Here is a 13,629-nt window from a genome sequence, read left to right on the forward strand (position 1 = left end):
TGTAGGGGTAGGTAGTTCTATTTTTAACTTTTTGAGGAACCTCCATACTCTTTTCCAGAGTGCCATATCAGTCTGCATTCCCACCAAGAGTGCAGGCAGAAGAGAAAATTTATCTATAAGCTTTTAAAATGTCTTATTTCAGATACACTTATATATATTATATATAAGCCTTAGTAAGTATAGAACAGGCTTTATTTCTTTTTTCTTTATTAACATATAATGTATTATTAGCCCCAGGGGTACAGGTCTGTGAATTGTCAGGCTTACACACTTCATAACTCACCATAGCACATACCCTCCCCAGTGTCCATAACCTACCCCCCTCCTCCCAGCAACCCTCAGTTTGTTTTGTGAGATTAAGAGTCTCTTTTAGTTTGTCTCCCTCCCAATCCCATCTTGTTTCACTTTTTCCTTCCCTACCCCCTAAACCCCCAAGGTTGCCCCTCAAATTCCTCATATGATCATTGTCTTTCTCTGATTGACTTACTTTGCTCATCATAATACCCTCTAGTTTCATCCACATCATTGCAATTGGCAAGATTTCACTTCTTTTGATGGCTGCATAATATTCCATTATATATATGTACACCACATCTTCTTTATCCATTCCTCTGTTGATGGACATCTAGGTTCTTTCCATAGTTTGGCTATTATGGACATTGCTGCTATAAACATTCAGGTGCACGTGCCCCTTCAGATCACTACATTTATATCTTTAGGGTAAATACCCAGTAGTGTGATTGCTGGGTCATAGGGTAGCTCTATTTTCAACATTTTGAGGAACCTCCATGCTGTTTTCCAGAGTGGCTGCACCAGCCTGCATTCCCACCAACAGTGTAGGAGGTTTCCCCTTTCCCTCCATCCTCACCAGCATCTGTCATTTCCTGACTTGTTGATTTTAGCCATTCTGACTGGTGTGAGGTGATATCTCATTGTGGTTTCGACTTGTATTTCCCTGATGCTGAGTAATGGGGAGCACTTTTTCATGTGTCTGTTGGCCATCTGGATGTCTTCTTTGCAGAAATGTCTGTTCATGTCCTCTGCCCATTTCTTGATTGGATTATTTGTCTTTGGGTGTCGAGTTTGATAAGTTCTTTATAGATTTTGGATACTAGCCCTTTATCTGATATGTCCTTAGCAAATACCTTCTCCAATTCTGTCAGTTGTCTTTTGGTTTTGTCCACTGTTTCCTTTGTTGTGCGAAAGCTTTTGATCTTGATGAAGTCCCAATAGTTCATTTCTGCCCTTGCTTCCCTTGCCTTTGGCGATGTTCCTAGAAGTTACTGTGGCTGAGGTTGAAGAGGTTGCTGCCTGTGTTCTCCTCAAGAATTTTGATGGATTCTTTTCTCACATTAAGGTCAATCACCCATTATGAGTCTGTTTTTGTGTGTGGTGTAAGGAAATCGTCCAGTTCATTTTTGTGCATGTGGCTGTCCAATTTTCCCAACACCATTTGTTGAAGAGACCATCTTTTTTCCATTGGACATTCTTTCCTGCTTTGTAGAAGATTAGTTGAACATAGAGCTGAGGGTCTATTTCTGGGCTCTATATTTAGTCCCTGATCTATGTGTCTGTTTTGTGCCAGGACCATACTGTCTTGATGATGACAGCTTTGTAATAGAGCTTGAAGTCCGGAATTGTGATGCCACCAACTTTGGCTTTCTTTTCAACATTCTTCTGGCTATTCAAGGTCTTTTCTGGTTCCATATAAATCTTGGGATTGTTTGTTCCATTTCTTTAAAAAAAAATGGATGGTATTTTGATAGGGATTGCATTAAACGTATAGATTGCTTTAGGTGGCATAAACATTGTCATAGTATTTGTTCTTCCAATCCATGAGCATGGAACATTTTTCCATTTCTTTGTGTCTTCCTCAGTTTCTTTCATGAATACTTTGTCATTTTCTGAGTACAGATTCTTTGCCTCTTTGGTTAGGTTTCTTCCTAGGTATCTTCTATTTTGGCTGCAATTATAAATAAGATTGACTCCTTAATTTCTCTTTCTTCTGCCTTATTGTTGGTGTATAGAAATGCAACTGATTTCTGTGCATTGATTTTATATCCTGACACTTTACTGAATTCCTGTACAAGTTCTAGCAGATTTGGAGTGGAGTCTTTTGGGTTTTCCACATGAAGTATCATATTGTCTACAAAGAGTGATAGTTTGACTTCTTTTTTGCCGATTTGGATGCCTTTAATTTCTTTTTGTTGTCTGATTGTCGAGGCTAGAACTTCTAGCACTGTGTGGAATAGCAGTGGTGTTAATGGACATCCCTGCTTTCTTCCTGACCTTAGCAGAAAAGCTCTCAGTTTTTCCCTGTTGAGAACAATATGCGCTGTGGGTTCTTCATAGATGGCTTTGATGATATTGAGGTGAGTACCCTCTATCCTTACACTCCGAAGAGTTTTGATCAAGAAAGGAGGCTGTATTTTGTCAGATGCTTTTTCAGCATCTATTGAGAGTATCATATGGTTCTTGTTCTTTCTTTTATTCATGTATTGTATCACTTTGATTGATTTGTGGATGTTAAACCAACCTTGCAGTCCTGGGATAAATCCCACTTGGTCCTGGTGAATAATCCTTTTAATGTACTGTTGGTTCCTATTGGCTAGTATTTTAGTGAGAATTTCCGCATCTGTGTTCATCAAGATATTGGTCTATAATTCTTTTTTGATGGGGTCTTTGTCTGGTTTTGGGATCAAGGTAATGCTGGCCTTATAAAATAAGTTTGGAAGTTTTCCTTCCATTTCTATTTTTTGGAACAGTTTCAGAAGAATCATATTAATTCTTCTCTAAATGTTTGGTAGAATTCCCCTGGGAAGTCGTCTGGCCCTGGGCTCTTGTTTGTCGGGAGATTTTTGATGACTGCTTCAATCTTCTTACTGGTTATGGGTCTGTTCGGGTTTCCTGTTTCTTCCTGGTTCAGTTTTGGTAGTTTATATGTCTCTAGGAATGCCTCCATGTCTTCCAGATTGTCAAATTTTCTGGCATATGGTTGCTCATAATAAGTTCTTATAATTGTTTGTATTAGAACATGCTATCTGAAGTTGTCTCCTGGCCTTAGGTATTCTGGTAGAGTTCCCAATGAGCTCGGGAAAAAAATCTAGGCATTCACTAGTTTCTGTAAATTAAATTAGTTGAGAAACTCCTTTCTGGAAATCATGCAGAGGATTTACCCGTTTGTCATTTGAGTAACAAGGATTCTAGGAATTCCGAATTTCAAAAGCAATCCCTGTGTTAAAATTTTTTAAAGTTTGAGATTAAAAAAAAAATTTCTTCACTATTTCTGTGGCAATACAAATATAACCATATGCTCAACCCCGTATATTGCTGGCTATAGACTTTTAAAGAGCCAGAAGATTTAAAAACTTAACTACATTAGAATTTTTCATTTGGGATATCATTCGTTGTATTTATTTATTAAGAACTCAGCACTGGAGAACTAGTTTATTATGAAATCATAATGATAAAGACTTTGTTCTTTTTATTATACAATTACCATCTTCTTACCCTTATATCACCAGCAAGGTGAAAAATAGAAAATTCTCATGTCAGGTGATTGTACAAGTGTTAAGGTAACTTTTTTGGTTAGGTTCTGGGAATTTAGGGTACCGTATTAAAATTAAGACTTGACTTCCAAAATATTTTCGAGCATTTTGTTTGGGTACTTAAATTATATTAGGGGTAGTTTCTCATCTCTGCATGGAATTACCAGAATTCAGGGGAGTTAACACTGGCCAAAGCAGGGTGAAGTTAAGTTACTGGGAAATTTTTTTTAAGACTTTATTTATTTGAGAGTGGTAGAGAGAGAGCACAAGTAGGCAGAGCAGCAGGCAGAGAAAGAGGGAGAAACAGGCTCTCTGCTGAGCAGGAAGCCCGATGCGAGGTTTGATTCCAGGGCCTTGGGATCATGACTCGAGCTGAAGGCAGTCACTTAACCGACTGAGCCACCCAGGCACCCAAAGCTACTAGGAAATTAATTTCTGGTAAAAAACAAAACAAACAAACAAACCCTAAAGCATTAGCTTCTTTCTCTTTAAGTTCATTTGGTTCTGTTTTTTTTTTTTTTTCTAATCTTATTTTCTTTAGAGAGGTTTAAAAATTTTTCGGTAAAAACTATTTTATTGTCCAGGATTTTCAAAATCATAAGAATCCAGACCTTTAAAATATATTTACTTAAGGTTCCTTACTTTGAATAATGTGTATTCTAATTTTATGAGAGCTTGACCTTTATATATGTATGCCACATCCTATTAACCACCTTTTTGGTAGGTGAGAAAACTGACCCAGGTAAGGTGACTTCTCTAGTTTCATCAGCTGGGTTACATTAAATGAGAATTACAGGCTGTTTCCTGACTCCCAGCTCTTTCCACTGGTCCATGCTGGCAAAATATCTGTTTTCAGCTGAAAAGATACGGATGGCATTCTGTCCTAGGAGAACTTTCCATATCAGTCTTTAAATGTGCTGACTTTGAAAGAAGAATTCTGTAGGATTGCATCATGATTATTACATAATGCATTTAAATTTTTTTTCTGCTATTGCATGTTTCCCCAATATTATGCAAAATGTGAGTCTGTAGATTGAAAATGTCTCCAGAATACAAGAAATGAGACATTGTTTGAAGCAACACGAAAATTCTACTTTTAATAATTTTGCCTTTATGGGTTGGTAGAAGACACGGGGCTAGAGTTACTTGCAAGTTCTGTGACTTGAACTTAAAATGTATTCCCAGGACCTCAGCTTTATTATCTATAAAATGAGTATGCTAGAATAAAATCATTTTGAGTCATTGTCAGTATAAAAATGCAGGGAGATTCTGTTGGATTGTTTTCCTGTAGCCATATTTAGGCTTCCGTACTGGTTTATGGTTAGCATCTAAGTGTACTAATCTTGAATATTCTCTGCACCTGCATCCTCTACAGTTTGGTCTGAGAAAATGCATGCAACGGGGTATGGTCATAATTGTTGTCACCTTCCCTCACCATTTCTATGATTCAAGAAAGTAAATATTTAGGAGTGCAAGTATACAGTCATATTTTCATCCTCTCTAGTTGGAAGTTCATAGATAGAAACTTTGGTTTTAAATAATACCCGATAGGGTTACCTCTGTGACGCAGTTGGTTCAGTGTTGACTCTTAGTTTAGGCTCAGGTCCTGATCTCAGGGTTGTGAGATCGAGCCCCTTTTGCTCACTCTCTCTCAAAATAAATAAATAAATCTTTAAAAAAAAAAGAAAAGAAAAAGAAACTTCTTTAGAGACTGCTTTTTGTGTTTTGGCCTCCAGTGTTCAAATTTTAATTATCTCACTCCTCTAAGTGCTTCATCACTTTTATTTTTAAACTTTTTTTTTTAAAGATTTTATTTATTTATTTGTCAGAGAAAGCGAGACAGAGAGGCAGGCAGAGGCAGAGGGAGAGGCGGGCTCCCTGCTGAGCAAAGAGCCCGATGTGGGACTCGATCCCAGAACCCTGGGATCATGACCTGAGCCGAAGGCAGACCCTTAACGGACTGAGCCACCCAGGCACCCCCATCCCTGCTTCATCACTTTTAAAAAATAAAATGAAGCAAGCATTCTGGCTACCACCATGTAGACAAATCCATTTTTTTGGTCTTCTTCCCAGTTGCTGTGCATATAAATATGCCTCACCTTTCTTTGACATTTTCATACTTTGAGGGTTAAAATAAACTCTTTGGGTTTGGTACACACAAATACATTACACCTGAGACATACACGTTATTAAATCTGAAACTTTAGCTTTGATGTTATTTTACAGTAGCTTTTCAGGTCTCCAGATGCAACACTGAACTTCTGAAATCTTCTATGATCCCTACTTGGAATTTGTTGAAAGGCATTTTGCCAGAGCATTAGAGTAAAATGTTTTGTTTGCTTTTAGTCAACTTATCTAAGCAGTCTGACTGGAACTGATGAGCTGTTGGTCTAGCCTTTATATTTTGGAATGCAGGAAATTGATTTTCTCTAAATCACAGCATAAAAAGTAATGAGTTTTCTTTCTTCTAGGAATAATAATGGTTGGGGTTATCGTTGGTTCAAAGAAGACTGGCATAAATCCTGATAATGTTGCTACCCCCATTGCTGCTAGTTTTGGCGACCTCATAACTCTTGCCATATTAGCCTGGATAAGTCAGGGTTTGTACTCCTGTCTTGGTAAGTTAATTTGGAATTAAATATAATGGGTTATTCAGAGTCCGTTCAAATAAATTTATTCATCTATCCTCATACAGTTTGTGGATTCTATACAGATTTATGGTATTCTTTAAAGTAAGTCTAAAGTACATTTGGTTTGAAGAAGTAAGTTTCAGATACATGTTTTTGAACTAAAGAAAGGGCTTTAACTTGACAAAGGCAGTCATTTATTAAGGGAAGCATCATTTAGTATATAAAGTTACCTTAAATTATTTAATGAGTTGGTCAATAAAACTTGATGTTGAAGGAAAATGCTTCTCATTTAGAAAAAGATATGTCCACTTGAAACAAGGCAGAAGACAATAAACAAGCAATGGCCTAAAGGTAGTAAGATATTGTTCATTTAGGTCTTGAGTTTTCATTGTTGTTGTGAAATATACAAGGAGGGCTGTATGGACAAGTATATTTAGGGCAATGTTCTACTCTTTCCTCTTCCTGTCAAGCAAAGCACAGAAAAGGAGTTATAATAGTAAAGGGATAATCTGCTTTAATTTATTTTGGGGATGATAATTGGTCATACTTTCTCTCTGTTTTATACAATTCAGAAATTTATACTGACGTCAAGGATTAAAATATGGCCAGTATTAAAGAATGTGACTTAATAATCTTCTCCAACTCTTCATTCATTCATTTCCCCAGTCATAGGCAGGCAGCTGGATGACTTGTAGACCTCATCTCCCCCACAGAAATGGGCTGCTAACTGTGTTGGGAAAGGGAGACTGTCGGCAATAGGCTGGATCCCAAAAGACAAGATGAGTTAGGTATGGTTAGTGTTCCTTTCCCTAGTCTTACGGATTAGACAAGTGTGTGAGGAGGAGTGGGGAGAAGAGAGTGAAGTGTTTCTACCTATTATTATTCTACGGGTCTTGCCAGAAACTTTGAGGGTGGGGTGGAGATGGGATTAGAAGCCTGGTGGTGTTTCTGGGATGGGTTCTCTTACATACGGAAACAGGAAAGGTATCTTATTTGCAGACTTGATTGCTCAAAATACCACAGAGTCATTTGTAACCCATTTCTCAGCTAGCTGGTTGAATATCAGGGTGTTTCCTCAGTTGAAGTCCTAGAGTAAGAAGGTAAGAGAATGCCACTGAAGAAGGTTATCCTGATAAATACGACAGTTGTTATAATGGTATAATAGACTCAGTATATGAGATTTCAGAAGGTAAATAAACTTTGGGGGAAAATCGTGTGTGCTGATTTTTTTTTTTTTTTTTAAACCAGCCTCTCTCTCTCTTAAAATTATAGTTGTAACAATGAAGGGTTTTCTGATGCCCGTGTTGGAGTATGTGTCTTCATCGTGAACGCTAGGGGGCCTCATAAGACCAGCGCAGTGTTAGTGGTCGGCTCACTACAGAGGTTAGGGAACAGGCACATTTAAATTCAGAGACCCCATTCATCCTGCTGTGCTGCCTGGTTCTTGGAAACAAAGTTTAATTCCTGAGCTATGTTGGAAACACTTAGCAGTCTTTAGAGATAAGAGGATTTCATGGCCACTCTAGGCTTTTGTTACAAATAGAGGCTTGTGTTACACGGCTCCCAAAGAATAGGGCGTTGAGGAAAGTCTCTCTTAACTCCTCACCTAGAATTTTGGATGCTTAGAATGACTTGGAACAGCTCCCCTCCTGTCTTTTCAGTTTGGATGCATGTCCCGAAGCTCACTCTACATTCATTCAGTGTGTTTCTTTTGGTTCTGATAAAATTTGCTGATTTCTGATATCTGAGGTAAATACAGGATTTTTACCCTTTGTACCTCACCAGTTCCCCACAAAAAGGGCAAAACAAGCCCAGAGCTTTGTTTATTCCTGTTGACTTTATTTTGTGTCGTCACCTAAGTCTTTGTTGTTCAGTTAACAAAGTTAAAGGTTTAGCCTTGTGTTTACAGCCTCTGGGAGTCAGCGGAAAACGTTATCTTTTAGCGTCCCTGCTCCTCCCTTTCTTGGGCTTGTTACTCCTGCCGGACTCATGCAGTTACTGATTCTCCTGCGTCGGTTACTGATTCTTGTGTGTCAGTTACTGATTCTCGTGTGTCAGGCAAGATTTTTCCCTTTCTTTTCTTATGTCATTCCCTTCCCCTTCATTGAGGCCAGTCAGAGGACTCATTTTCAGTGCTAGATTCATACATTTCTCTCATGTTAATTGATCTTTTCCTCTGAATTCCTGTAACCCTTCACTGATAATGTCTCGTGTGATGGTTCTTTACATTTTACTGATCATTATAGCTTTTTGTGTAAATGTAGTACCTTCCTTTATGAGGGTATAAGCTTCTGAGGAAAAAATTCTGTGTTTTCTCAATCAATCAATCAATCAGTCAATCTATCTGACTCCCATAGGGCCATATACATAAATGGATGTTAAATAAATAACACTTGGTGAAATGCTTTATTTCTTTGGAAAGCTATCCAGTTAATGTGAATAGAAGTTATTCAGGATGTCATACACACATGGAAATAGACAGGTATCTTTCTGAGTGATCTTGCTATGTTCTTTGTCCAACAGCAGAATAGATTGTAACAACAACAACAAAAAATGACCCTTTCAATGAATACTTAGTATTGGGAAAATATTGGAAGAGTATCTTGGGGATTAGTATCCATACAGAAAAATTTAAATGGTAGCATATGGCTAGGAGATCTTGAAATAGAAGCAAAAATAGAAAGTTAGTTTAGAAAATAATCTAAGCTCTGAACTATGATATGCTTTGGTATGACTTGCCGAGAAGATAGAAAGGCATTTATTCATTCATACAGTAATGTTTAAACAGTAGTAACTTTTAAAAGCTATTAAAAGGTTGTGGTTAGGCCAGCAACCAGAATATCTGTACATAGTGATTGCTGCCCTTTCTTTCTTCTTGTTTGCATACTTTTAAGAGGATTTTAAGAGGGCGCCTGAGTGGCTTCCTGCTCAGCGGGGAGCCTGCCGCTCCTTCTCCCACTCCCCCTGCTTGTGTTCCATCTTTCCCTGTCAAATAAATAAATAAATAATCTTTTAAAAAAGAGAGAGAGAATTTTAAGAACTCTTTTCAGTTCTTTGTATAACTCCATGGCTATTTAATTCTGGTATGATTTTATTGATTTGACAAACTGTCAGCTTTTCTCTTTTTAGGCAAGATCTGAGAAGCAGAATGTTGACGGGTTTCTTATTCTTTGAGGTTAACTTTAAAAAGATGGCTTAGTTGAAGCCATAGAACAATCACGATCATCCTTAGGTAGCTCCAATCCGTAGAAACCGACAGGGAGACCAGCTAGTTAATTACAAGGCATTCTAGAATATCCCTGCCTGGGTGTGAGTATGAGTAATATGGTGATATGAGTAGAATCTAAATTTTTCTTGCATGTCAGTCTTCAGAGATTTTCAGCCCTCACCATCTTAGTTTAGAGTGATTCCTGGAAGGTCAATTTAGTGAGAGAATTCTGATAGTTATAATGGAGGGTATTAAAAAAAAATCGACAACTTACCATGCCCCTTGCTTTGTAGCTCACACACAAACAGCTGACATAAAAGAATGTCATGCATAGCAGCAACATATTTCAAAAGAATTTAGGGTAAGAATAATGAACGTTGTTAATGAAAATTGTGTGACAGTTGTTGCAAAACGCCACCAGCAATCCAATAAAAGGTACAAGCCATGAATCAGAAAGATGGCTCTTCTGTTTGGCAGATAAGTGGAATCACAGCAATTTGAACCACTTTAGCTGTGTTCATCCTTAGTTTTCTGTAGTTTACGTATGTCACAGAATCGATACTAATGCACACAGACATTTCTTAGGCTTAAAATTCTGCAAAGCTTTATCTGTACACCTGTATTCATTCCTATTGCTGCTATAACAAATTACCACAAACTCTGTGGCTTAAAACAATGGAAATGAGGGGCGCCTGGGTGGCTTAGTGAGTTAAGCATCTGCCTTCAGCTCAGGTTGTGATCCCAGGGTCCTGGGATTGAGTCCCGCATTGGGCTCCCCATTGGGGAGCCTGCTTCTCCTTCTGCTGCTCCCCCCTGACTGTGCTCGCTTGCGCGCGCTCTCTCTCTCTCTCTGTCTCTCTGTCAAATCAATAAATAAAATCTTATGAAAGAAAACAACAACAGAAATGAATCATCTTACAGTTCTGGAAGCCAAAGTCTAAAATGTCTCATACAGGGCTAAAATCAAGGTATCAGCAGGGCTGGTCTCTTCTGGAGGATTTTAGGGGAAAACGCATTCCTTGGCTCATGGATCTGCTGGCTGCCAGCGTTCCTTGGCTTGTAGCTGCATTACTCATTCTCTGCTTCTGCGGTCACACTGCCTACTCTTCTGAAGTCAGATCTTCCTCTGACTTCCGCCTGGGAGGACATCTGTAATTACATTTCAGGCTCACTCTAATGATCCAGAATAACTTCCGCATTTCAAAATACTTGACCTACATCTGCAAAGTTTCTTTGGCCATATAAGGTAATTATTCACAGTTTCTAAGGATTAGGATATGGATGTGTTGAATAATGGCTGAATAATGACCTACTGTAATACCTGTTGTGATATACTCAGAAATTAATACAAAATATTATTTTGACTCGGATCATTGAAGTGTATTTCATTTTGAAGGAAGACATTGTTTAAATTTTGATAAATTAAATTTGATACTAAATTTGGCTTTTAGTCATCCATTTTTCTCTTGTTGATTGTGTCATTAGTGATTTTCTGAAGGTAATTCCTTAATTTTATGACATCTATAAAACACCAGTATAGCCTACAAAGAGAAATGTTTAGAATCTTCCCTTTTCCTATATTTGTAATTTTTCCTTAGCCCTCAGAATTAGGTTAGGTCTTATCCAGGAAAAAAAGAGGAGTGTCCCATGCAATCATAGTTTGGTAAGAATGAGCATATTAGACATGGCAGGAAATTGAGATAGAACGTGTTTACAGTAAATCAATTTTAGAAATTTTTATTTCTATCATGTTTTCCCCTACTTTTTAAAGTTCTGCCTATCCTGGACCTAGATACATTTAATGTTAACATTTTATCCCATTTGCTTTGTCTGTTATTCTCTGTCTCTATATGTATGTATATATATTTGTATCTGTTTTTTCTTTGTCTTTAAGACATTGACATTTTTGAAGACTATAGTTCCCCCTCCTTTTTTTCATTGTTAGAATTTTTAAAAATTGAGCTACAGTTCACACACCACACCGTTCACCTTTAAAAAGTGTACAATTCAATGATTTTTAGTACATCTGTAACATTGTACAATCTGTTGTATAATTCCAGAACATTTTCATCACCCCAAAAGAAACCTGTAGCTATCACTCCCCATTCTACCCTTTGCCCAGACCCTGCAAGCAGTAATCTACCTTCTATGGGTTTGCCTGTTCTAGACATTTCCAAAAAATTGAATCATCCAACGTATAACCTTTTATGTCCAGCTCCTTTCAGTTAGTACGTTTTCAAGTTTCACCTGCCTTGCTGCATGAGTCAGTCCTGAATAATACTCCATTGTATGAATATACCACATTTTGTTTATCCATTTACCAATTCCTGGAGGTTTGGGTTGCTTCCATTTTTTTGGCTGTTATGAAAAAATGAGGCTATGAACACACTTACACAAGCTTTTGTGTGAACATATGTTTTCAGTTCTCTTGGTATTTACCTAGCAGTGGAATATATGATAACTCTGTTTAACTTTTTAAGGAACTGCCCACTCATTATTTTAAGCTTATGTACTGAGAAAATTTTACCCCGCTCCGAAAGTTCAAGCGGTGTTTCTGGGGTTGGGGTGGTAGGTGCTTCTTTCCACTTCAGATGTCCTTCCAGAGATTTAATGTTGAAAGTAACTTAAAAACTGAGTAGTGTGCTCCTCTTTTGACGTAGTAAAATGAAAGGGTAATGAAGTTGTAAGATGATCTGACCTAGCAGAATAGTTCTTTTCACTTGTGTTTAGTGGATTTTACCTTTAGTTTCCTGTTTGATCCTATAAAGAGGTCGTTGTTAATCTTGGTTGTTAGGAAGTAAGAATTGCCTTCTAATTGGGATGTTATTTACCCTTATCTAATATTTTAATAAGAAGAACTGGGAATCTATTCAATAAAGTTTTTTTTTCAATCTTCTATAAAATTCATGAAGAAAATGATGGTATGTATAACATTAGTCATATCCCTTTATTTTTTTTTAAAGATTTTATTTATTTGACAGAGAGAGATCACAAGTAGATGGAGAGACAGGCGGGGGTGGGGGTGGGGGGAGCAGGCTCCCTGCTGAGCAGAGAGCCCGATGTGGGACTTGATCCCAGGACCCTGAGACTATGACCTGAGCCGAAGGCAGCGGCTTTAACCCACTGAGCCACCCAGGTGCCCAGTCATATCCCTTTAAATGGAAGAAAACATTCAAATGGATTTTGTGAGCATACTCATTTTGAAGAGGTGAACTAAAGATAAAATTTGGTTGGATATTATTTTAATAGTTATAGTAATTGTTTATTCCTCCCCGATTGGAAAAAAATTGAGCTTCTATCTGGTTCCAACATTTTTAGTCATAGGTAAGGGATCTCTAAATATCTTAAGATGGGGAAATAGAAAATTCAATCAAAGATAAGATTTTGGGTAAGATTGAAGAATTTTGTGAGATGCTAGAAAAATTTAGTAACACCTTGATCAGCTAAAATGATATTACCAAAAATGTTTTGGGATGGTGTTACTGTTTTAAGAAGGGGTAGGCAACTTTTATCCCTGGGGATATTTAGAATTAAATATAAAAATATTTGAGAATCAAATTCATGGTATTTGCCGAAAGAGGCAGAACATATATTTTTAAATATACTTGTAACTAAGCCCATCAGAGAAACATGTCAGTCTTCTAATTCTACCTTAAATTTGTAATTAAGTAATTGACTTACTCTTACGACTTTTAAATATAAATATTCCAAAATTGTATGCATTATATGAACATTTATAAAACCTTAAAGACTTGCCATATTTGTACACTTAATCTATTAGATTTATAAAGATTATCTTAAGTACTTGGAAACTTTTGAGAGACTCTAGAAATGTCTAAGTCAATAGAGTATCTTAGGGTATTTAACCAAGTTTGTAAATGTGACTAAATATTATTCCAAACACTTCAGAATAATTTTTGGTTGGATGCTAGACATTGTGAATGTAATAATGTTAAGTGCTCAATTGTTTTGTTTTTCTCTATGAAGTGTTTGACTTTGTTCCTGGAGGCAGTTTATTGTAGATTAGCTTGAGCTTCACAAGGCTTGGTTTCAAGATCTATTGAGTAGATGTTACACTAGGGCTGGTCCTACTACTAAGATGTGACACTTCTTAGGTCTTCACTAAATGTTCTCAGTGTTTGAAGAGGCCTCTCCTCCCTAGATGGTTGACTCTTGAATTGATTGACTTCCAGCCCTCTGTAAACTCTGGGAATTTTTCAGCTTACAACTCCACAATTATTCT

At 37.3% G+C, this 13,629-nt stretch overlaps 1 protein-coding gene across 15 annotated transcripts in view; it reads left to right on the forward strand.

Annotated features, from left to right (window-relative positions):
* SLC41A2 (solute carrier family 41 member 2) overlaps positions 1-13,629 on the forward strand; it is a 178,814-nt gene that overhangs the window by 59,273 nt on the left and 105,912 nt on the right. For all 15 annotated transcript variants that reach the window (XR_014313863.1, XR_014313864.1, XM_082739089.1 and 12 more), the window contains one exon: positions 6,020-6,166. Coding sequence is in view for 13 of the 15 variants with exons in the window: in XM_082739089.1 (XP_082595215.1) it covers positions 6,020-6,166 (147 nt within the window). In the remaining 2 variants the exon portion in view is untranslated. The remainder of the gene's footprint in view (positions 1-6,019; positions 6,167-13,629) is intronic.

The sequence above is a fragment of the Mustela nivalis genome, assembly GCF_964662115.1.
Source record: "Mustela nivalis genome assembly, chromosome: 7".
In the NCBI taxonomy this organism is placed as follows: Eukaryota; Metazoa; Chordata; class Mammalia; order Carnivora; family Mustelidae; genus Mustela; species Mustela nivalis.